The following is a 25,013-nucleotide window of genomic DNA, read 5'->3' as shown; positions in this document are numbered from 1 at the left end:
GTATCAACTAACTGAATCCGGTTGTTACAGTCAGCAGCCCCTCCCCCCCAGAGCTGCTTTTGGGTAAGGGCACATGCTAAGATTTGGAGACATTTAGTAGCCCGGCAACAAATTGCCTCTTCTTCGGGCGACTAATCTAATCTAAACGATTGTTATTGCTTATCTAGATAAATATTACACATTCACTGGACCCCTCCATCTTGTCCGTGGTTTACTTTAGTGGTATCTGAAGCACCTTAGTTGACAAACTGCCAGTTAGCACACACCGTTTTGTTTCCTTAGGTACAGTCCTTCCTTACTAGTTCAGCAATAAACATAAAAAAGCCACCCATTCCCAAAACCAGAATGTCCCTTTAATATTAGATTATAGCACTACAGCAATAACTTCATAATATACTTAAAGGGACAGGAATTTTGGTACATGGTATTTTGATTCCCGACATTGCAATAGCACTACGATGCACCAAAAAAAAAAAAAAAAAAAAAAAAAGGAATTCACCGCTATGGCAACTGCATATAAAGGATTATAACTCTTTCTAGACGGTTTCATTTTCTTACGAATATATAAAAAAATGTTTTGTTTTCGGTATATGGATGGAGAAGACATTATGAAAATACTTCTATATCTGTAAATAGCCACCATTGCTGTGTAATTAGACCGCACTGAGGGCACCTTCCTATGCATTTTGTCGCAATGAATATTGGTTTGCATTTGAAAGTACAGGTATGGGACCTGTTATCCAGAATGCTCGGGACCTGGGGCTTGCCGTATAATGGGTTTTTCCGTAATTTGGATCTTCCCACCTTAAGTCTACTAGAAAATCATGTAAACATTAAATAAACCCAACAGGCTGGTTTTTCTTCCAATAAGGATTAATTATATCTTAGTTGGGATCAAGTACAAGGTACTGTTTTATTATTACAGAGAAAAAGGAAATCATTTTTTAAAATTTGGATTATTTGATTATAATGGAGTCTATGGGAGACGGCCTTTCCGTAATTTGGAACTTTCTGGATAACGGGTTTCCGGATAACGGATCCCATACCTGTACAACACCTTGGTAGCAATGTGAAAATAAAAAACAGAAACATACATATTTCACGCCAATGTTGTAAAGAGAAAACAAAGACATGAACATTGGTGTAAGTTGTATCTTTGGACAACAGGAGCAATCAGGAACAGGGCACTGTCTGGAGATTGTTCAAAGGATCCTAGAGAAATGGGCAACAACAACAGCCCTTTAAAGTCAACTACAGACGGCGCAATGTCACTCTTTGGTCCACACACACAGTTGCTTGGCAGAAGGACCAAGTCAGGAAGAAGACAGACTAGTTTGGCTCCAAATTGTGAGTACAATGCTTCTGTTCCTGAGCAGTAAAACTTTGCAAAGTGAAATGTATACATTTCCAAAAAACATGTTGTGACGTGATCCTGTATCGGTCGCTAAATGAGAAAGCTAACAAAGGTCTACAAATATGGAAAAGGTAATTTGTAAAGTGGCTGCTATTTGCTTCACCACTAGTGGTGTCAAGTTTCTTCACTCCATTATTCGGCGTGACAATATTGAGAGTAGAAAGTACATCCGTATCTATTACACTGCGTCCCCACCAACAGCGTGACTTCCTGGCTTAAGATGAGGAAACCGAGGAAAGAGTTCAGAGGAATGTAAAAGAGAAAGGGAATAAGAAAACCTTGCAGACGCCAGTACAAAAACAAGGCACTTTGAAGACGGAGGAAAGTGATGGGTGAAGAACACATTATATTATTACATAAAATAATATATGAGCCAAAAGTAACTGGGATTATTAACAGCAAAAATGATTAATCCCAAATAACTGCAAAATACTATCTGATGAATCTAAATTTACTAAATTAATTTAAGAAGCAATGGCAGCCAGGTATCCACAAATTTTGTTAGAGGGGACTACAAAAGAATAAAAAATGCATTTGAGAACATAGTATAGCTGAAGATTCTATTAACTGCAATGGGCAAAACGTTGTCTGCTCTTATGGTATATTGCCTCAACTAGCATCTTCAATTCATCCCACAGGGGAAGGAAGTCTGAGAAATATGGCATTGGAGAGACAATGCAGGAATTACTGTTAAATTGGAAGCAATGAAGTGAAGACTAATGCGGCAAAAAGAACAGGCTCTGAAATAGAAGGTAAACAGACAAGGTAATGCAAAGTTATAAAGAGAAGACAAAGAAAGGAAAACAGTGGCATGGAACACCTGGCTGTAAACGTTTCTCTTTGTTAATAACAGTTCTCTAAAGTCAAGTTATGGAATTGTATATCGAAAGTGCAGGCTAGAGGCTCCTCCTGTTTCAGGATGCAGTTGCTAAATTCGCCCTTGGTTTGCGTTGTGGTAGTGCCTTGGTATCTGATTGTGTGACTTCTGCTTGGACAGGCTCTGAAGTGGCAGTGGGTCCGTTCATTGCAGAGGGGTGTGCAGATGTTCTGTCAGTGGGCTGGCGTGGGCCTTGTGATGGATAGCTCTGGTTTCGAGAGTTGGAATGATACCATGAAGTGTTACGGTTCCTGTTGCCATTATCATATCTCATGTTGTTGTGGTAGTTTTGTCGTGGGCCTTGAGGTCTCAAGCCCTGACCTGGTCTCTTGTTCATTGGAAAACCCTGAGAAGCAAATATAGTGATAAAAAGGTCAGAGTAGGTTATTATCAAAATAAGGTTAATGATATGGATAGTATATGACACAAGAATGTACAGTATATCACTGCAAAGACCAGACATTGGTACTTCACAACTTACCTCTGTCGAGAACATTTCTATTTTATCTTTATTGGATATTTAATTTGGAACAATAAGATTTAACAGAAAAAAATTAAACGATTTCTAACATTTTTTCTTAGAAAGAAGAAGATTTCATACTTGTCTTGGCGGCTGGACTGGACGGGTGCCATATTGGTTGGTTGCTGTGTTGGCTTCTACTGCAGATGCAGGCTTCCTATTGGCTGAGGATATGCTGGAGGTTGACGAAAGCTCAGGAGTGGACGGAGCAGAGGTGTCACTAGGACTTGTAAGAGAACAGCAACGTGAGCGAACAGAATAACTGTTCTTTGGGTGGGAAACTGAAAGACAATCAGGAACAATAGTCACAGTGTGAAGTCGTTATTTCTAAATAGGAAATAATAAAACTTTCAGCAGCAATGAGCTTTCAATGCTTCCTACCTGTTCAGCATAAATGGAAACTATTTTGTTTGCTGCATGCAGTTAGTGGAAAACACATGATGTCGGGTCGGTGGCCTCTGTAACTGCTCTCCAAATATTTAGATATACAGATCTACAGCCCTGTCCCATCCCTCCAAGTGTATTACTTCGGCTGAATTGGATAAAAAGCAGGTGCCAGGGACTATTGTGGGTGGGGCTGATGGTCCTTTCTACTGGAACTAGGTTGGAAGCCACAGATTTTTTTATTTATTATTTTATGATTGGGTTCTCTGCTTTTATCTATATCTAGATAAATCTATATAAATATTCTAGATAAATCTATATAAATATTCAGGGGATAATATACCTATATAAATGTTGGGTTGTCTCTGAAACCTCCAATGAAAGCAGAATCTTCAGAGCTCTGCTTTAGAACTTCTAAAATAACGGTTTTAATAGAGACCTATATACCCTGGTAATATCTCCCCCTATCTTAATGGTGAGAGTGGTGCTTCTCTTTATCTCTGTCTTGGACTTTTCCAGAGCATTTAACTATTAACTATTTCATGGTGACTGATTTGTTCTTTCCTTATTGGGGATCTTTACCACTACTCCTGAACCATTTACCTCATTCTGAGCAAAAAGGTAAATGCTTGGAGCTTTTGCAGACGCACAGAAAGGCTATTAATAAATAGATTTAATTTATATAAATACATGTTATTAGGGGCTCAGTTAAATGACAATTGTGATGCTTACAAGTACTTTGCCTTCTGTTGGACAAGACTGTATAGCTTCAAAATTGCATTGGAAGTGGCATAGCAGCAATATATTACTTACTTATATAACAATGATGCATGCTTACCTTGACCAAAAGACTCTACACTCTTTTTCAGGGTATCTAGATCTGCAGTGAAACGTGCGGCCCGACCCAGTTCCTCGTCATATTTCCTTTCACTAACAAAATGCTGAATTTAGAAAAAAAAAAAAAAAGTTCTTAATGCCAAAATACACATATATTTTATTACTTGCTTATGCAAGTTATACAGCTCGTTTCACACAGTTTCTAAAAGTACATTTTATACTTCATTACCAAAGCCCTGAATATTGAATTGAAAAATCTTGGGGGATTAAACACTTATGTGGGAGATTGATATTAATAAGAAGAAAAAAAAAAAGGGGGGACTGAGCTGGATGAAACCTCTGAATCAAAGAAGAAACAGTGAAACAAGTATTTATTTTCTACTATGACACCCCTGCCCTCCCCCGAATTTAAATGACACTGCTGCAATATTCTGTAGAAAGTGCCCTCCGCATTCAACTAGGCAGCAATAGTGCAAACAATATCTCAAGATGATCTGTCAAAAGGGACCCTTAGCCTTGTATAAATGCTGGAAGGTCAGGCAATATGGTCCAAATTTGCTATATTGCCTAGCCAAATATAGGTTTGTTTGGTGAGTTATAGCCAGAAGGTTTATATTTTCTTGTATGTGTATTGGGATATATATTTTAGGAATGCACCAAATCCAGGATTCGGTTTCAGATTCTGCCTTTTTTAGCAGGATTCGGACGAACCATTCTTTCAGGCCGAACCGAATTTGCATATGCAAATTAGGGACGGGGAGGGAAATCGAGTGACTTTTTGTCACAAAACAAGAACATAAAAAATGTTTTCCCCTTCCCACCCCTATTGCATATGCAAATTAGGATTCGGTTCGGTATTTGGCTGAATCTTTCATGAAGGATTCGGCTGAATCCAAAATACTGCATCCCCAATATATTTGATATATGTAAAAGAGGGAACCACCATACATAGTTGCACTGGCTATTCACTACAAATAGCCAAGACAACAAACTAACAAATGCAATCCCCGGATTTTCAGTTTTCCCGCATTTTCCGTTGTTTTCCCACAGTCCCTTCATGTTATTATGTATATCAATAGGAGATTTTCCCTGGTTTTAAGTTTTGTTTTCACGGGTTTTAGGTTGCTTTATGACCCTTGTCCCTTACTAATTGTTCTATTTTATCAATAAAAACCCTTTTACATTTAGTGTTAAGACATTTGAAACTTGTGACCTGCTGCACAATTCTGCTGGAACCGGCAAGGAGGAAGAAGTAGTAAGGGTTCAAGACTAGGGGGGGAATTCACAAAAGTGTCGGTAAAAAAAGTAAACCAGAAGTGGCGGTCGACAAATTTGTAAAATGTCGTATGAACGGCAAATTCACAAAGGCAGATGTTACCATCTCTGAATGTCTCGTAAGTCTGACAATTTTCTAAAATGTCGTATATCTTTTCATCGTACAAACGACATTTACCAAGACTTTTTAAACGACAATTTGTCTGACATTTTCATTTTGGAGAGCCTAAAGTGTCTGAAAAATTGTCGGTAAAAAAAATGAGTTTACGAGTAATTCATAAAAATGGCGGGAAAAGTGGCGCCGAAAAAACCACGCCCACTTTTAACGACACTAATTCAAAAGTGTCGCACATGTCGGAAAATTGGCGGAGAAATGCTCTGTGAATTTGTTGGCTGTTGCTACGACACTTTTTACGACATTTTAAAGACATTTTTTCGTTCCCGACACTTTTGTGAATTCCCCCCTAGGTCTCAAAGAGGCAGAAAGAGCTTAAGGAGAAGTAAGGGACCAGGGCACAATATTGTGATCGGCAAAGGGGAAACAGCAGCCTGCTTGAGAAGAAGGGAGGGGGCATGCAGGCAAGCTTTAGAAGCAATCCGGAGAGGTAACCCTTTGTTGGAGAAGAAAGTAGAAAGGAGAACTGGAGCAGCCACAGTGTTGGAGGGTGCGGAGAGGCAAGCGGTGCTAAAGGAGGAGTTAGGAACTGGGGCACAAGATTGTAAATGTAGCAAAAGGAAGCAACAGCTTTGTTGGAGATTGAGGGAGCACATTTATTTCCCTTATTTTACTTTTTCCTGGATTTTCAGTTATTTTTCCACGGTTCCTTGAAAAATTTAAATTCGGGGTTCTACTGTATACAAAACTATATGCTGCTTAATTACCTTGATATCTGCTCGAACTTCTGCTAGCTGCTCTTCAGACATGCGCACAGCCACATCTGTCAGCTTCTTAAGCTCCTCTGCCTTCTTCTGTCGGCTGTCCAAGATTTCCACTACACAACAAGGCAACAAAGAGACAGACATGATCAAAATGATCTTGTATTGAGGAAGTGGAGAATGTGTATTCTGCATCTGATGGAATTGTAGCAGCAGATCCCAGCTATATCGCCTCATTACTTCCATATCCTAAATATAGTAAAATAGTAACATGGCGCTTTCATTTATGAGAGAGTTATTAAAAGATACATTTACTTAGAATGGGCGCACAGATCAATGTGCAATTTACTGGGAGCTGTCAATTTGCATTGACTGAGTGGTGCCTGACAATCACATACTTTTACCACAGGCTAGTGCTTCTCTTCTGTTAGAACAAACAAAAAAAAAAACCCACCAGCCCTGAGTAGTTCACCTCTGAGTGCTATGCTGCTGTCTTGTGGCTACCCAGGATAGTAATAGCAGAAATGTTCCAACTAAAGAATCAATATCACTACATGTATAAAACTTAAGTAACTGTAATGTGAGATATAGAACAGAACTTTAAGTAGCAGTTATCAGGTAAATCAATAGTGAAGAAAGAACCACTATTAAAATACAAAACTTTTTAAACTGAACAACAGTGCTTACTTGCTTCTGCTTTAACTTTGTCCATTTCTGCAAGCAGTGCTACCTCCCGGTCCATCAGGCTGCAGGAGAGAACAGCAGATGAGAAGTCAATCACGAGAAGCACAAAACACAGGTTTAAAGGAGACCAGGCACCCTAAAAAATAATTCCAAAACCTTTTCTATGGTGTTAGTCAAACCTGAGAAACTTCCACTATGTAAATTATTTAAAGGAGAAGGAAAGCTACCAAAGCAGTTTATTGCCAATAGATGAGTCACAACAGTGCAAGCTAGAACACCATTTTTATTCTTTAGAATGCTTTTCCATACCTGAGTAAACAGCTCTACACACGATCTGTTGGTTTAGGATAGCAGCTGTCATATTAGCTGGGTGTGACATCACTTCCTGCCTGAGTTTCTCCCTGCTCCCTCATAGCTTTGAGTTCAGATTACAGCAGGGAGGGAGAGAGGAGCAAACTGAGCATGCTCAAGCCCTAGCCCTGGAAGTTTAAGTTAAAACAGGAAGTCTGATACAGAGGCCCATATGTACACAATAGAAAGAAAGACATGTGGTGTTTCATTTGACAGAGGACTCTTAATTGGAGGGTTTACTAGTGTATTCATATAGACCTTTTTGATAAAAAACTTACTTGGTTTTAACCTTTCCTTCTACTTTAAATCTTTCCTTTAATCTAGAAATTCACTAACACAGCAAACAGGGAGCCATGTTTTTGTGGACAAATTAGGACAATCTTTTTATTATATAACAGATTAAACAGATAATTTAAAAAAAATGGGTCTCATGTTTCCTTTGAAAGGGACTTTTATTACACAGATTTTTATGTTTGGGAAAGCCACATGAGAAAGGGTGATATCCTGTAGGTGGCAGGAGAATATTAAGGAGGGACCCATATATTTGATTTGTAAATTCTGCAAAGCAATAACCACTGCTACTTTGATTTTTTTTAAACTGGAAAAAAATGGTACCAAGTAAGTAGGCATGCCTTAATTATTTACACCAGCACATGTAGAACATAGGATGAGATGAAAATGAATGGAAACCCTGAAAATCCCTGATGAAAATAGTAAGGCGATGTGACAAATCACTTGCAGTAGGAACCAAGGCGATTGGACTTTACAGCTATGCAGCAACCATCAAGAGTAACCCTCTACCTCTTGCTGGGAATATAGAGAGGGCTCAAGCTCCTTCACTCCAATAGAGGCAGACCACCAAAGAAATATTTAGCTTCCGTAATGACATAACTTGGTTTAAGTATGGCGGGGAAAGAAAGGAAATTCTTTTTCAGATTTAGGCAAATACGGAAACTTCCATGATGGAATCGAAAGAATACAGAACTGAACAGACATGACAGAGCTACACATTGTACTGAAAGAACACAACAGCCATTGAAAATGTTCAGTTCGTTGGAGTAAGAGCCATTTATGAACCTTTTTGTGTGTGATTGATAGATTTCATAAATTTGAAAGATCCTACAGGTACGGGATCTTTTATCCAGAAATCTCAGAATAACGGAAAGGCCTTCTCCAATAGACTATTTTATTCAAATAATCCACATTTTTAAAAAGGGTTTCCCTTTTCTCTGTAATAATAAAACAGTACCTTGTACTTGATCCAAACAATTAACAAATAATTAATCTTTACTGGAAGCAAAACCATCCTATTGCTAATGTACATGATTTTCTAGTAGAATTAAGGTATGAAGATACAAATTACAGAAGAACCCTTATCTGAAAAACCCCAGGTCCCGAGCAGAGTGTGTGTGTGTGTGTGTGTGTGTGTGTGTGTGTGTGTGTGTGTGTGTGTGTGTGTGTGTGTGTGTGTGTGTGTGTGTGTGTGTGTGTGTGTGTGTGTGTGTGTGTGTGTGTGTGTGTGTGTGTGTGTGTGTGTGTGTGTGTGTGTGTGTGTGTGTGTATATCTCTTCTTTACATCATCTATTCTGTTGTCTTCTGAATGTGTGTCAAGCACAAGAAAATGCAGCAAGATGTGTCTAAAAAAGCTGTAAAGGAATAAAACAGAATAGAATATTATGGAATCAAGTAGCTGTAAAGGAGCAAACATTCCAAAAAGGAAAGTTGAATTTTGGCAAGACTTTCCATAGTTTAATGCCATCATGCCAGAGTCCTGATGGCATTTCACTTATTAGTTTAATATAAAAATAGGGACGATAATTAATGAAACACCCTGGTATTGTTTTCTCTATGTATAAAAGGGCAGACAAACACATTTCTGAAATGGTGTTGCTGTGAAATCCGGTCTGTAGCGCAGGCAAGAGTAATTCCTTTGCTGTTTATTGAGGGAGGTTCCAGCTGGAACCAAGCCAAAGCAGCTGGGAGAAGTTCTGCATTCCCCTCCGCCATACGGATCTGAGCTTCCGGGTTCACATTCACAGTATAAGCGTTTATGTACCTAAATTGAGGCTGCCATTTAGGAAGTCAGATATAAACTGAATACGTTCGTGGCCATTCTGTAGCTTTTCGGGAACAGTTAGAACTTACTTCATTACCCGTGAGTTACATTTAAATATAAAAAAGTTGGGGAGCAACACAAGCATGAGTTCCTAGGGGTGCACAATAAGGGCTGTGATTGGCTATTTGGTAGCCACATGATGCCTACATCAGCCTATAGGAGGCTCTGTTTCATAGTATATGTGGTCTTTATGCCTCCAAAACTTGACTCCAAGTTCCAAAATGACCACCTGCTTTGAGGTCACTGGGGGCAACATTAAAGGGGTTAGTGAGCAACATGTTGTCCATGAGCCACTGACAAATGAGCCACTCTAGACAAATGCCACCTTCAAATAATGTACTGAAAGAACACCTCAGCCATTGAAAATGTTCAGATAGTTGGCGCAAAAGCCATTTATGAATGGTTTGAATGCGTGGCCCTACAGCTAATAACACTATCATACAGTGGGCCTACGGAGACCTATAGCGAGGAAGTAACCTTAATATGCCTATGCAGTCCTCGTCCACAGGGATGTTTAAAAACTTCCCAATAGGTTTTTGGCTGATTTTTTGTCGGATATCAGGCAGGATGCAGGAAAGCCCCCAAATATGGCTAATAAGATGCTGACTTGGTCTGGGGGATCTGGGGAGCAGATACCTGCATTACATGTGGAAAGAACCAGAAGAAAACCACTTTAGAACCAGAAAAAAATATTAATATAATTACTTTTATGTTATTTCCTTGTTGCATTTTATCCAGACTGTGTGACAAAATCTAGACACCAGCCTTGCTTAGGAGTTGTTCTTTGTAGCTGGTTAAAGACTGATTTAGCCTTGCATAACTTTCAGGTTTGCACATGTGTTTTTCAGATTCATTTACATGCTGGTATCAGTTTCACAAATATATATTGTTTGAGCCCAGGTGTTCTCTGGAGACGAGAAGCGAAGACCACTAGCACAAGGGCCAAGCAGGTTGACTTGCCTTCCAGTTACTATGGGCTAACATGCGGTTATCTAATAGGCCACGGCTGTCCAAATGGGGGCCTGTGTGCCACATGTGAATCTCCATATGCAAATTAGGGACGAGGAGGGAAATCGTGTGACTTTTTGTCACAAAACAAGGAAGTAAAAAATGTTTTCCCCTTCCCCTAAATTGCATATATGCAAATTAGGATTCGGTTCGGTATTCGGCCGAATCCTTTGCAAAGGATTCGGGGGTTCGGCCGAATCCAAAATAGTGGATTCGGTGCATCCCTAGAAGCCAGTGCATGGGGATGGACATCAGGTTCCCCATTCTGATGCACAAACAAGATTCTGAGATGATGCAAGGCTTGCCTTAATAACAGTGTCCACAAAATGGCTCCTGCCTGCTTGTTATAATTATGAGTTCCCAGACTGAAGGAAACAAGATTCAAATAATTTATATGGTGTAGTTAAAGTTAATTTTGCTTGACTAATGTGATAAAATAGGATGTTGAATAATTTTTTTGGGTGACGGGTCCCCTTTAACAGTATATCATTATTTTAATATAATCTGGCCCTCAAACTTGGACAGCCATGTTCTAGGCAATACAAATAATTCTTACCAATTTGAGGAGACCTTATAAATATATACCAAATTAATCACAAAAAGGCCCCTCAAATATTAAACTATTTCTCTCCCATAATAATGAAGGGTTAATTTATGTCAAGTAGTGCTTGCACATATGGAATTTCTCATGTCTGGGGTTGGCACCTGGTCAGGAAAAATTATGCTTAATGCCCGTTATTAATAGGGGGGAAAAAAAAAGATACAAAAATTGGAAGGCCAATATTTTTTACAAGTCCAACCAAACTGCCATTCCTAACATGATGAAATTATACCTTTTAGTGTTAAGATTTTTACCTACTAACGGTAGACCCAATCACTATAGCATGATCTGAGAAAATAGAGCATTATGCCCAGAGTCAGAATTTCCAGATCATTAAAATCTGGGGTTAAAATCCTCACGTTTTTATTGTGCTTTTATAGTCTACAGTTTACCCTGTCAGTATAGAGAGGTAGAGGTTATTATGGGTCAGAAACACTCCCTTATATGATGGAGTCCTACTGTAACAAGTGTGTGAAACAAACAGCCCAAGGTCAGGTTTCCTGAGTCACGGATGCAAAGAAACGAAACATAGGGAGACAGGACGGAAACAAATTACTTATAGCCAACCATTAGGGAACAAAGGGCCACTTGTATTATCTTTTCTATTTTCTCATTGTAAATATCTAATGGAAATATTAAAGAGGTAAGCATTTATTTTACTTCAGACTTTCTCTTGTCAATTCTATAAAAGGTGTTAATGATTTGGCTTGTTCTTCTAATACACTCCTTTTGGAGGATTTTTTTCCCCAAACAAAAAGACTTAAAATGATCGAAGTGTCTCAGAAGAAGTGTCTATAACCAACTGCTGCAGCTGTAACCCCCTCCCCAAAAAAATATTAATGACGGTCTTATGATATCCTGTTACCCAGCCATTTGGGTATGTTGGATCTTTGTTTGTTGCTTAGGAACCAATGTAGTTCAACTTGAAATAGGTCAGCAAAAGATCAAACTGAGTTGCTATATCATTACTTAAAACCAGAAAAACGAAAGCCATTGACCCATACCAGCTCTGCAGCTCAGAGAAGGTTTGCTTCATCTTTTTAATAGAGGCATCCATTTCTTCCTTCACCACTATGCGATAGCGTGCAAGAGAAACGGAACACCGTTGAAGGTCCTTCACCGATCTCTCTATATTGGCACCTGGAAAAAAAAAAAAAAGGATTACCTGCAAAATATCTGAATTTGTGCAATAGACATGCCTTATTTATTAACACTAACATTACATAGAAAACTGCTGTTACTACATTTCCTGGAATTAAGGGCAATGACTCAAGGGGTGTTTTGATATCTGCAGATTACACACCCAAACATACCTTTGCATACCAGTGCGCTGCTGAGCAAAGGTATTTTTTGGGTGTTTTGTTTTTGTTAATTCAAGAAATCCGATGGAAACCAAACGCCCCGTGTGCCATTATTGTTTAACAAGCACTTAACACTCACACAAATGGATGTCTAATATGCCTGTGTTGGAAGAGGGGAACAATAACAAAGGCCTGTTCACTATAAATATATACACAAGTAAAAAGGTAATATTTAAAAACTTTGCAAGCATACGAGAAAACGATACATTTTCAATGCTGAAGTGGAAATGGAAAGTCTTTAATGCTAGTACGAAGAGAGGATGTTGTGATAAGAACCTTGTGCTTACCAAGCTTTTTAGATCCTGATGATGAGGGGACATCGTCTGCTACTGATGAAGCTAGAGACTGGGAGCTTGAGAAGCTACTTGTGCGTGCTTTGTTGTTGTGCCTATGATCAGATGGACCTTTCTTACTGGAGGAACTCTGAGGGAGGTGAGAAGCTGTGAGCTTCAAATCCAATTCTGGACGGCCATTCTGGAATGTAGAAGCTGCAACAAAATACATAAAATGTGGATTTACATATGTACAAATTCTAGACATACTGAGCCTCCAGCAAATAATGTATAAATACAATTAATGTAAATATGCCAGACACCGATTCATATAACCATCTATAAGTATGCAATACGGTAAGCAAAATAATATAAAACAATTCCTCAGAAATAGTCAGTGCAGTTAAAAGGATACTGTCATGGGAAAACATGATTTTTTCAAAATGCATCAGTTATTAGTGCTACTCCAGCTACTCTACACTTTTATCAAGTGTAGAACACAAACACAATATAATAATATATGGCTGTTAAAATCAGTTGGTTAAGTCATTCAAGAGATAAGCTGGTTGTGTGTGTGCAAAATGTACAAAAATCCCAGATGCTGATGCGCATTTCACTCAAAAATGCCTGCATTCTCAAGTGAAACATGTGTCAGGGTTTGTTTCTGTTGAAATCCAAGGGGAGGCATTTTCAGAAGCAAAGAATAAAGAATGCTACTAGTGGTAATAGATGAAATCATGCTAAGCAAGAGAAATATTTCTTCACTGTAGAAAAACTAGTGCACAAAACTTGCCCAAAGAAACTTGGTGGCCCAATGGCTGTAGTCCACAATAGTGCTGCTAATTATCACCTCCACCTTTGTACCCTATACAAATGCTATATATTCACATGTGCATCTGCCTCCACTCTCCTTTCTTTCCATATCACTTCCTCCAGGACATTTCTATGCACATGGCAGTAAAACAGAAGATCAACTGCAAAATTTCAAATCTAAAAAAAAATCATCTCAGCTATTTACAGAGAAATGGCATGACGCAAATTCTAAATTTGATGATTTCTCTGATAAATTATATTCTGTTCTCCTTGAAAGAATTCTACTAGAAAATGGCTTTTCTATTGGCGTATACATAAAGCAGCAAAGTAATGCTTCAGTTTATACCATCCAGCAAGCGCATGCTGAACCTTCAATAATATTCACTATGAAGGACCATGACAGGAAAGAGGTTGGAAATAATCTAGAAACCCAGTGGTCCTTAGTACAAGGCAAAAATTATACATACAGATTTTGAAGTGGGTAGGTAAGTTTTACAGACAAAATCTTCTTACCTGGGGCCTCTGGTACATCAGGAGTGGTGGGCTCAGAGTCTTCCATCTCTCTGGCATCTAAAGAAAGTGTGTCTAAGCCCTCACTGAGAGAGTCCACAGACTCTGTATCAATGGTTGAACCGTTGAGGTGGTAACCGTTCACGCCGCCCTTTTCGGGGAATGAGGCATTCTGTTCTCCATCAGCAGGTGCTATTTTACCAGCATCTACTGTAGCACTGGGTGCGAGTGCCTCTGTTTTAGGTTTACTCTTCTTCTTCTTATTCTGAGAGACAAGATAGGAACAGGATAGATAGATGATAGATAGATATATAAAAACAAATCCAAAAATATTAAATAGCCCAATGGCATTAACATGAACAGTTCTAGATAACACTGGACCATAACCAGAAAGAGGTTTTGCCAACGAGGCTGTATTAGTGTGTTAAATACATACAAAAGCCTGATATATTTTATCAGTCGGTCTCTTTATCTAGTTTAGCTGCTGTCGACATTTCCTACATGGCATGGGTTACTAAGTGGAATAGTTTCTGAATCGATATTCTAACAGGTGAGGAAAGAAACGTGGTTTTGTTAGAACAATAACAAATACATGTGGTCTACCCATGCATGGCTTACCAAAAAAATAACATGTATTCTGCTTGATTACCTTTTTCTTGCCAAGTACAGTCCACTCTTTCAGCACCTCCACAGCATTACCTGTTGAAAGAAATGTTAGAACTATGAAGGGGTAAAAAAAACACAGGGAAGGCATTCAGGAAGTTTGCCAGAATTAAAACATTCAGAACGGAAGCATCTTCTAGTTTCCAAGAAAAACACAACATATATTTTTGTATATCCGATATAAATGTTCTCACCCTCCTCATAATATCAGTAAACACTACAAAAGAAACACTGGTCTGATATTCATCATCCTATATATGAGCCAAGGCTCACGGGTTACATTTTACTCCCACTGTCCTGGATGGGATAATCACTAAAAACATATTCTAATTATTAGTTCCAAGTAGTGATGTGTGGGTTGTGATTTCCCCGACCCACACCTAACCCGCCCATCCCTTAGCCCGCGCACGCCACATCTGAGCTTCCTGGTTGCTTTTATAAACCCGCCCCGTCGATGAAGTCACAAAAGGGGCAGGGCTAGCAGGCACAGCATCTATAAAAGACGAACCCGGACTCTGCATTTGATGGTGGCGAAGAAGCGTGCAAGATCAGCCCGCCTGACCCTTGGGTAGTGAGCCGGCCCGCACCTGTATTTACAATACAGGAATAATAATCTAAGCAATACACAGAAGTACTGCTCACATCCTGCAATAAAACCATTATTTCACCTATGAAGACCTTAGCGATGCCAATACACAAAGATCTGCCATACCTTCCATAAAGGCCTGCACAGTTCTGTCCACACAATTATCAAAATGCTGGAGCACGAGGATGATCTCATTGTTACTTTTGTTGGGAACAACAGCTCGCACTGCATTGATCTATAAAAAAAAAAAAGAAAAAGAAAAAAAAACAAATAGAAAAAGGTAAACCAATAGCGGATATTTTGTATAAACAGATTTTTATGTATAGATCCATTACATCTATTTACACACACACACACAGTACAATAATAAATACAAATATTTACAAACTGCAGTTGCATTAAAGATTCCACAGAGCGAAGTCTCAGAGACAGGAGGATGGCGGTCCTTGCCCTGTAGAGCTTACAATCTTGTCTAAGTAAATGAAAAATTATAATAGACTGGATGGCATGATACATCTGCAATAATGTACTACATTATGGTACAACCCGTTTTCACCATTACTTTGCTACAGGGCAGATACATTTTATGCAGTGTCTATGTTTTTGGGAGTGCCCAAAATCACAAATTCTCTACACTGCCAAAATATACTCTCTAAATATTTAGAGAAGTTACACGGATACAAATATTTATTAGAATATGTGTGCATTTGTATAAATAGTGTTTGTCAATACAGATTTTTTTCTATTTAGTTGGTACAACTAAAAACAATATACACTAAAAACCCCAACTATTCCTTAGAGAGGGCATCTGTTTTTCTAACTCCAATAGCAATGGCTTACTGCTGCCTTTCCTATGTAAAGAGTTGAAGAGGCCAACACTACAGGAACCATTATTATATGTGCAGAGCTGCCTTAAAGGAGGCTAAAATATTTAATTTGGGATTTGAAAGAGAAACGCAATTTAACAGGAAAAAGTGTCAAGATGGCTTGAGAAGCTTACCAACCACTAATTCAATGCTCTAAAATGAATTCCTCCCTCTTCTACTGTCAGTTATCTCGCAACAGCATTTTTATAAAGGGGCAGGAATTTGCAGCTAAGTTTGGGACAGGCTCTGTATCTGATATAATTAGCTTTACTCAGATATTTGTTCTGATTGACATGGTGTAGATTTAAAAGCATGTATAGGGGTGAAATTGGTCCAAAAAAAAAGAAAAAAACCTCAAGTGGGAACTGAAGATAATATATGTCTGATTAGGCCAATGGTAGATTAAACTATGGCTGGTGAGGCTTGCAGTGCAGACTTTTTTTTTTATTTTATTTTGGGCAATGCCAGTTCTAGAGTAGTCCCATGTTCTGCTTGCAGGTGTCTAGATGTACAGTTCTCTGAAGTTAGACTTTTCTCTTCAACACCCTCATAAATGAGTTACTCCTTTTAAAGTCCTGTATTACTACAGCAGGCATTCTTTTATTTAACGATTTACCCTTTAGACTGTTTACTGTACTCACTTGCAGGCACTGTGATCTTTTGCCCATTCTTGCAAGTTAAGCAGTACTTTATCGGTTTGTCCCTTGCCAGCTATGCCTTGGGTCCTTTCACACAATCAGCTGTGGAGTATTGCTTTTGCTTATTGCTTCCTCACTGCTCTGCTCTTTAATAAGAGTATTTGGATATAGTCCAGGTATTGTGTGGAATCTGCAATCTTTTGGCAATCATGTATGGATTCCACATGATCTTTAGTGTACCACGCCAGCTTGTCTGCAGTAGATATTGCAACTTGGCAGATGTTGAAGCTGAAAGATGCAGTTCCCATTTTGATAAATGCTATCAAAACTTTAAAGGCAATTTTGGGAGATGAATAACCACTTGCACAATAAAGAAGAATCAGTGATTGGTGCAAATGTCTCCAGTAACCAAAGCTAGCACATGAACTCTGTCGGTAGGACTACATTGATATATTTTTGCTTTTAAATTTCCTGCAGAACTTAAAAAGGTTCAGCCAAATTCTGCTGCTGTTTAAATGGCAGTCACTGGTTTGGATTAAAGAAGTGCTTTGCCTTTACTTTAACTTTTATTATGTTATAGAATGGCCAAGTTGCTCAGCAACTTTTTAAATTGGTCTTTATTTATTTATAGTTCTTGAATTATTTGCAGCTTCCAAAGGGGGTTGCTGACCCCATTAAAAAAGCAAATTCTATGTAATGTTACAAATACAGTTATTGCTACTTTTGATTACTCATTTTTCTATTAGACCCTCTCCTGGTTGCTAGGGTAATTTGGACCCTAGCGATCACATGCAAAATAGCAAACCGAAGAGTTGCTGAATACAAATCTAAATAACCCAAAAACCTCAAATAATAAACAAAAAAAAAAATGCAAATTGTCTCAGAATATCACTCTCTACATCATACTTAAATTAACTCAACGATGAACAACCCCTTTAAAGCAATAAAGCAACTACTTTAAATTTGTCCCAATCAGAATGTCCAGTTCATTCCAACAGGATGGGAAATACTAGTTTAAGGGTCCCTTACCGTTTCTTCGGAGGGCACTGAAAACATGCCTAGCTTTTCTGAATGACCACACTGTAACAAATACTAAACAGATTTCAGCAGTGTGCAAACATTAAGAAACATCTTCCTGGCTTTACAATGCAGTGGAACCAAGGGTGCCCTTTTTTCCCCCACAGCACTATGGAATAGATTGGTAATTGTCATCAGGATATATAATTAGCTTATTTTTTAATTTGAGATTTAATTCAAAGGGGGCATGCCCAAGATATTGCAGCATGCATTTATAATTTAATTGTCATATTTGTCAACTTCTTTGGTTGTCACTAAGCAGTTATGAAAGTTAGGTTGCTGCCAATTCTTCCTAAATAAATCAGCAGAAACTTTCAGCAGTATTAATTCAGTTGAGCCATGAACATTGGGCTACTGTAGTTCAAAAAATGGTGTGTTGGAAAAAAAAAAAAAAAAAAAAAGTACCTACATAATATTGGCCCCAGAAAAAGACATACCTAGAATTTTACAAAAAAGATAATGCTACTGTATACCAGACTCATTTCTAAGGAGTTATACAAATATCCATACCACAGCAACTAGGTTTACATTTCATGGTACTTATGTACAGGTAAAGAAGATTAACCCCAATCCATCCTGTTAAGGGTTAGTTTACACGAGGAGATTCGGGAGATTTTGTCGCCTTGTCAGAAGACAAAATCTCCCCGAATCTCCTCATGTGAACTAAAACTACATTTCTACAAAGAACAAGTGTATATCAGACTTTAAGAACAGACACACACTTATACATACCTTTTCCTTCATATTCTCATAGGATCCCCCTTGGGCCATCACAGTATTGGACTGGACGTCAAAGACAAAGCCAATTTGATCTGTGAACAGAAAAAAATAAAATATGTATCCCTTTGATAGAACAGAGAAGCATACTTTAAACAGGGGATACAAGGTAAAAGGAGATTTTGTGTACTCACCGTTAAATCTCTTTCTCTCCAGTCGCTTGGGGGACACAGGAACTATGGGGTATAGCTAACACCACTAGGAGGCAGGACACAACAAAAAAGAAACTAATCCCTCCTCCTCCTGCTATACCCCAGCTCCCAGGCGGAGCCAGATCAGTTTGTACCAAAGTACGGAACAGGAGGTTACCAAACGAAAACATGAAGCCTGTAACTATATACATAAAAGAGTAACACTAGAGACTATGTCTGAAGGAACACGTGAAGGCCTCACCAGGGAGGGAAGTCCTGTGTCCCCCAAGCGACTGGAGAGAAAGAGATTTAACGGTGAGTACACAAAATCTCCTTTTCTCCTAGGTCTGCTTGGGGGACACAGGAACTATGGGGACATACCAAAGCTGTCCCAAAAATCACGGGTGGGAGGTAGAGGCCGACGTGGAACCAGCCACCGCGGCTTGCAGTACCGTCCTACCGAAGCGGGTGTCAGATGCCGCAAAGGTATCAAAGTGGTAGAATTTGGCAAAAGTATGGATAGAAGTCCAAGTGGCAGCCTTGCACAATTGTTCAGCTGAAGCCTGATTCCGGAAAGCCCAGGACGTACTCACACCTCTGGTGGAATGAGCCCTAATCCTAGCTGGGGGGCGTAGACCCTGAGCCGTGTAGGCCCTCTGTATGGCCTGCGTAATCCAGCGGGAAATGGTCGCCTTGGAGGCAGGAAGGCCCTGTCGCGTCCCAGAGGGAATGAGAAACAAGGAGTCCGATTTACGGACATCCTCGACGCGATGAAGATAGTATTTGAGAGCTCGGACTGGATCCAGCGAATGGAGTGCCACTTCCTTAGGGTTAGCCGGAGAAGGGCAAAAGGTGGGGATGGTGATCTCCTGGTTGAGATGAAAGGAAGAAACCACCTTAGGAAGAAAGGAAGGAATGGTACGGAGAACCACCCTGTCCCCGTGAAAGATGAGGAAGGGAGATCTGCATGAAAGGGCAGACAGCTCAGATACTCGTCGAGCCGAAGCGATGGCCACGAGAAAAACTGTCTTCCACGTGAGCCATTGAAGAGAGATGGAAGATAAGGGCTCGAACGGAGGCCGTTGGAGAGAACGGAGAACCAGAGAGAGATCCCAGGGCGGAACGGGGGACCGAACGGGAGGCCGAACATGCGCAACTCCCTGCAGAAAGGTCTTGACGTCCGCGTGGAGGGCAAGACGCCTCTGGAACAGGATAGACAAGGCCGAAACCTGGGATTTCAGAGAGCCCAAGGAGAGCCCCATGGAAAGCCCCTACTTGAAGGAAGGCCAACACGTTGGCGATGGAGAAGCGAAGGAGATCCGCTCCCTGAGCCAGGCACCACCGTTGATAAGTGGACCAGACCCGGTGGTAAGTCCTGGCGGAGACAGGCTTGCGAGCAGCTCTCATGGTCAGGATGACGTCGTCGGAAAAACCCTTTCTCTTTAGGATAGCGGTTTCAAGAGCCACGCCGTCAATTGGAGCTTGACGGGGCTTGGGTGAAGAATAGGTCCCTGATGAAGAAGGTCTGGGATTGCGGGAAGAGGCCACGGCTCGTCGACAGATAGGTTTACTAGGTCCGAGAACCAAGTGCGCCGAGGCCAATTGGGGGCGATGAGGATGAGAGCTGTGTGTTCCCTCTGTACCTTCTTTATGGTTCTGGGAAGAAGAGGCAGAGGGGGAAAGGCGTAGGCGAGACGAAAGTCCCAAGGAGCCGTCAGGGCATCCGCCGCTAGGGCCAGTGGATCCGTGCACCGAGCGAAGAAGAGAGGCACTTTCCGGTTGTGGCGAGAGGCCATGAGGTCGACCTCTGGAGTGCCCCACCTCTGGGTGATTTGCAGAAAAACGTCGTCGTTTAGGGACCACTCGCCCGGGTCCAGGGATTGGCGGCTGAGAAAGTCCGCCTCCCAATTGAGAAGTCCCGGGATGTAAATCGCGGAAAGATGTGCCTGGTGCGTCTCCGCCCAGCGAAAGATGAGGCCGATCTCGTTGAGAGCGCCCCTGCTTCTGGTGCCGCCTTGATGATTCACGTAGGCCACTGCTGTGGCGTTGTCGGACTGGATTCTGATCGCCTGGCCGGCTAGAAGAGGCTGCCAGTGGAACAGGGCCAGGCGGATGGCCCGAATCTCCAGAAGATTGATGTGGAGACGTCGCTCCGCGGAGGACCAGAGACCCTGTGCTGACCGTCCCTCTAGGACTGCTCCCCAGCCGGAGAGACTGGCGTCCGTGGTGAGGAGGCGCCACTGCGGGTCCCCGAGAAGCCTGCCCTTGGTCAAGTGGCTGGAGAGAGTCCACCAGTGTAGAGAGGCTCTCGTTCTGGGTGATATGCGAATCTCCTGAAGAAGGGATCTGCGTTTCCACGCCGAGAGGATGTTCCATTGAAGCTCCCGGAGATGGAATTGAGCGAAGGGGACTGCTTCTATGGTCGACACCATCACTCCCAGGACCTTCATGCAGAACTTCGCCGTGTGCCTCGGTTTGGAGAGAAGTAACCGGACCAAGGAACGAAGATGAAGGACCTTGTCCAACGGAAGAGACACCGTCTGCGTCTGTGTATCGAAGAGCATCCCCAGAAAAACCATCGACTGACTTGGCGACAGGGAAGACTTGTCGAGGTTGATGTACCAGCCGAGCTCCTGCAGCCGGTCCAAGGTCAGTTGGACTGCTTGTTGGGCTGCTGGGAAGGTCGGAGCCTTGATGAGGAGATCGTCGAGGTAAGGAGTGATGGACACCCCTGAGGTCCGGATCAATGCCGTGGCCACCGACATGATCTTGGTGAAGACTCGCGGGGCTGAAGTGAGTCCAAACGGGAGGGCTGAAAATTGGAAGTGCTGGTTTTGGACAGCAAATCGCAAGAACCTCCGATGGGGAGGGAAAATGGGGACGTGCAGGTACGCGTCCTTGATGTCGAGAGAAGCGAGGAACTGGCCCGGAGACATTGCAGCAATAACGGAGCGGAGAGACTCCATTTTGAACTTCCTCGGTCGGATGAACGCATTGAGTTCCTTGAGATCCAGGATAGGGCGTGAAGAACCGTCCTTTTTGGGGACCACAAAAAGGTTGGAATAGTAGCCCTGGAATTTTTCTCCTGGAGGAACTGGAATGATGACGTCCGAACGAAGGAGGTTGTCGATGGCCTCTCTGAGCGCCCGAGCCTTGGGCGGGTCTAGGGGAAGCCTGGACATGAAAAAGCGGCGAGGTGGAGGGGAGGAAAATTCTAAGTGATAACCCCGAGTCACCACCTCGTGCACCCAGGAGTCCGAAGTGAGGGTGGTCCAAGCGGAGGCGAAGTGCCGCAGTCTTCCCCCGACGGGCAGAGGCCCGAAGGGTTGATAGTCAGGCAGAAGAGGATTTGTTGGCCGGCTTAGAGGAGGGCTTACGGAACTGCCATGACGATTTGGTCTTATTCCCAAAACGCCCTCTGAAATTGGAAGATTGTCTAGGGGGGGGGGACCTAGACGACTTGGTCTGGGAGCCACGAAAATTCCTTCCCTTGCGAAAGGAAGGGCGAGTCTTAGGCTGGGGCAAAAGAGTGCTTTTGCCTCCCGTAGCCTGGCTGATGAGCTTGTCAAGGTCGGGACCGAAGAGGAGCTTGCCCTTGAATGGAATGGAAGTCAGGGACTTCTTGGATGAAAAATCTGCGGACCAAAGCTTCATCCAGAGAGATCGACGGGCAGCAACAGCCAGAGCGGAGGAACGGCCTATCACCTGAGCTGCATCAAGGGATGCTTCGCAAAGGTAGTCGCTGGCCTCCTTGATCTGAGAAGCAAGTTCGGAGAGTTCCTCTCGAGGAACCCCGGAGGAAATAGCTCGACAAAGAGCATCCGACCAGGACTGCATGGCCCTAGCCACCCAAGCCGAAGCGAAGACCGGACGCAAAGATGTGCCGGTAGCGGTGAAAAGGGTACGCAGGAGACCCTCGATCTTCTTGTCCATGGGATCCTTGAAGGACGCTGCGTCAGGAACCGGCAGGGCTGTATTCTTGGAAAGACGTGACACGGGAGCGTCCACCGAAGGTGGAGAAGCCCACTTCTCAGTGATATCTGAGGGAAAAGGATAAAGTTTAAGGAAGCGTCTGTTGGGTTGAAAGCGCTTCTCGGGCTTGTCCCACTCTTGTTGAATGATCTGATCGAGCTGATCATGGGAAGGAAAAGAAGGAGAAGGGCGGTTCTTCCGCTTGAAGAGGCCCGAGGATGAACCGGAACTGGTTCCAGGTTCCTGTAAGTGTAAGGTTTCCAAAACAGCGGAAACAAGAGAATCAATAGCCTCAGAGGATAGCTTTGGGGTATCCTCCTCTTCATGATCCGAAGTCTGGGAAAGTTCGCCATCAGAGAGAGACTGGTCATCTCCAGAGGCTATGTGAAGGGGAGAATGGGAGAAGGACTCCTCATCGCTGTCCAATGCAGATGGGGAAGGTGCCCTGCGCTTAGGTGGCTTGGGATTATCCAAGCGAGCGAGGAGCCTGTCCAAGGAATCGGCCAGCTTGGGAATGCCCGAGGCTAACTGGGAAGCCCACCGGGGCGGTGGAGGGGAGCCCTGAGGTGGGGGGTCCGAGGCCGGACCCGCTGTAGCCCCTTGGTTGTCTAAGCTTACCTGAGATCTGGGTGCTGGATTTTCCGGAGCAGGCTCAGGTGGCTTGCACGTGGAGCAGATAGGGTCCTTGTTACCAAGTGGTAAACGTTTGCGGCATTTGGCACAGGCCAAAAAGGTCACCTTAGCAGTTACTGCCGTCCGTGGAAAAAGGTTGTCACTGGAACCCTCAGACATGGTGCTAGAATAAAGAATTCAGAATTTTAGTCAATGGTAATCTGGTCCTGAAAAAAGGAACACTGGGTCTGCAAAGGAGCAGGGGTACAGGACTAAGGCCCCCCCCTTCTAGCTAGGTGCCCAGGAGTATGTCTGGTGGGGACAGGAGGCTAGAAACACATCCTTCTAACTAGGTGCCCAGGAGCCTAGTGAGGTGAGCCCTAAACCAACCCCCAGTGAAATCCGGGAACACAGGAGGTCTGTCTGTGTGTGCTATGGGAAGCAGTGCAGGGGTGAGGGAGATCCCACTGACAGGGAGACCCGTAGCCCAATGGAAGATCTCCAGAAGCTGCTCCGTGAATGTGCGTGGTACTGCCTCTCCGCCCTGTCTCACTCCTGCAAAAGGCGCGAAGATGGGGACCGCCCTTTAGAAGTGACGCGCAATGTGCGCGCACTTCCGGTTTGGCGGAGGACAGGGCGGAAGTAAGGAGGCGCCATGCGGCGCTTGCACAGAAGGTGCGCCGCGTGTCTGGAGAGGGGAAAAACCGGCCTTACCGATGCTGCGGACAGTGCTGAATGAGCGCTGATGCAGAAAGGAAATGCATGCGTCCAAACTGAGGCAAATTAGGCAGCGTAAGGAGCAGCAGGGGCGCAAGCAGGCTGATCACTAGCATAACATAGATCAGGACACATGGCAAGGTAAAAAAAATCAAGTGATGCTTACCTGCCCAGTGCTGCGCAGTCTACCGGCCAGACGGTTCACCCCCACTGTAGTAGAAGGGGGGGATAAAAACCAAAGCCTGGGTGGTCAGTGCCAGAGCACAATAGACCCCGGAGACATCCAGTTGGAGGGGGTAATGAAGACAAAACACGCAGTGTGGATGCCCATTCCAGCCTCACATTGAAGAGAATAATAAAAATAAGTAATAAAAATAAGTAATAAAAGAAATAAATAAAAACTAACTCCTAATAGGAGTCCATGTCCTAACCTCCTGAGGACACAACTAAAACTGATCTGGCTCCGCCTGGGAGCTGGGGTATAGCAGGAGGAGGAGGGATTAGTTTCTTTTTTGTTGTGTCCTGCCTCCTAGTGGTGTTAGCTATACCCCATAGTTCCTGTGTCCCCCAAGCAGACCTAGGAGAAATTGTGTAACGTGGTTAGTAGACTTTAAACACTATATTAAAACTCAGAATACAGATATGGGACCTGTTATGCAGCATGCTTGGGACCTGGGGTATTCCAGATAAGGGGTCTTTCTATAATTTGGATCTACATACCATGTCTATTTAAACACTAATTAAATCAAGTAGAATTGTTTTGCCTCCAAAATGACTAATCAAGTCTTAGTTGAAAACAAGCATAATGTATTGTTTTATTATTATAGAGAAAAAAAAAGAAATAGTTTCATAAAAATGTGAATTTTTTCCGTATATTGAGTCTATGGGAGATGACCATTCCATAATTCAAATCTTTCCGGATAACTGATCTTATACCTGCAAATTAATTCTTCAAATGCCTACTGTAGGTTATGGCTGATGGCAGTAAACAAAGTGCAATTTTGAGTGCAACTCAAAAAAAAATTACCCCCAAGTTGTTTCATGGGAATGGGAATAGTGACTTTTCCAACATTAA

The 25,013-nt window shown here is 42.3% G+C and overlaps 2 protein-coding genes across 2 annotated transcripts in view; both read right to left on the bottom strand.

Moving 5' to 3' along the window:
* Nucleotides 1-1,137: 1,137 nt before the first annotated feature.
* spats2.S (spermatogenesis associated, serine rich 2 S homeolog) overlaps nt 1,138-25,013 on the bottom strand; it is a gene marked incomplete at its 5' end in the record, with an annotated part of 66,364 nt that continues 42,488 nt past the window's right edge. The window contains 11 exon segments of the mRNA NM_001086506.1: nt 1,138-2,637; nt 2,893-3,092; nt 4,034-4,136; nt 6,190-6,299; nt 6,871-6,929; nt 11,948-12,083; nt 12,592-12,792; nt 13,903-14,164; nt 14,549-14,598; nt 15,275-15,383; nt 18,462-18,541. Coding sequence (NP_001079975.1) covers nt 2,329-2,637; nt 2,893-3,092; nt 4,034-4,136; nt 6,190-6,299; nt 6,871-6,929; nt 11,948-12,083; nt 12,592-12,792; nt 13,903-14,164; nt 14,549-14,598; nt 15,275-15,383; nt 18,462-18,541 — 1,619 coding nt within the window. The 3' untranslated portion in view covers nt 1,138-2,328.
* Nucleotides 21,832-24,382, bottom strand: LOC108697988 (lamina-associated polypeptide 2-like). Its single transcript, XM_018228445.2, has 2 exons — nt 24,105-24,382; nt 21,832-23,405 (listed from the first exon to the last, which is right to left on the bottom strand). Exon 2 carries the CDS (start codon nt 23,399-23,401, stop codon nt 21,971-21,973), a length of 1,431 nt encoding a protein of 476 aa, XP_018083934.2. The 5' UTR covers nt 23,402-23,405; nt 24,105-24,382; the 3' UTR covers nt 21,832-21,970.

The sequence above is a fragment of the Xenopus laevis genome, chromosome 2S (genome assembly GCF_017654675.1).
Source record: "Xenopus laevis strain J_2021 chromosome 2S, Xenopus_laevis_v10.1, whole genome shotgun sequence".
Lineage (NCBI taxonomy): Eukaryota > Metazoa > Chordata > Amphibia > Anura > Pipidae > Xenopus > Xenopus laevis.
The sequence above is the reverse complement of the archived record's forward strand: the minus strand, read 5'-3'. Positions and strand labels throughout refer to the sequence as shown.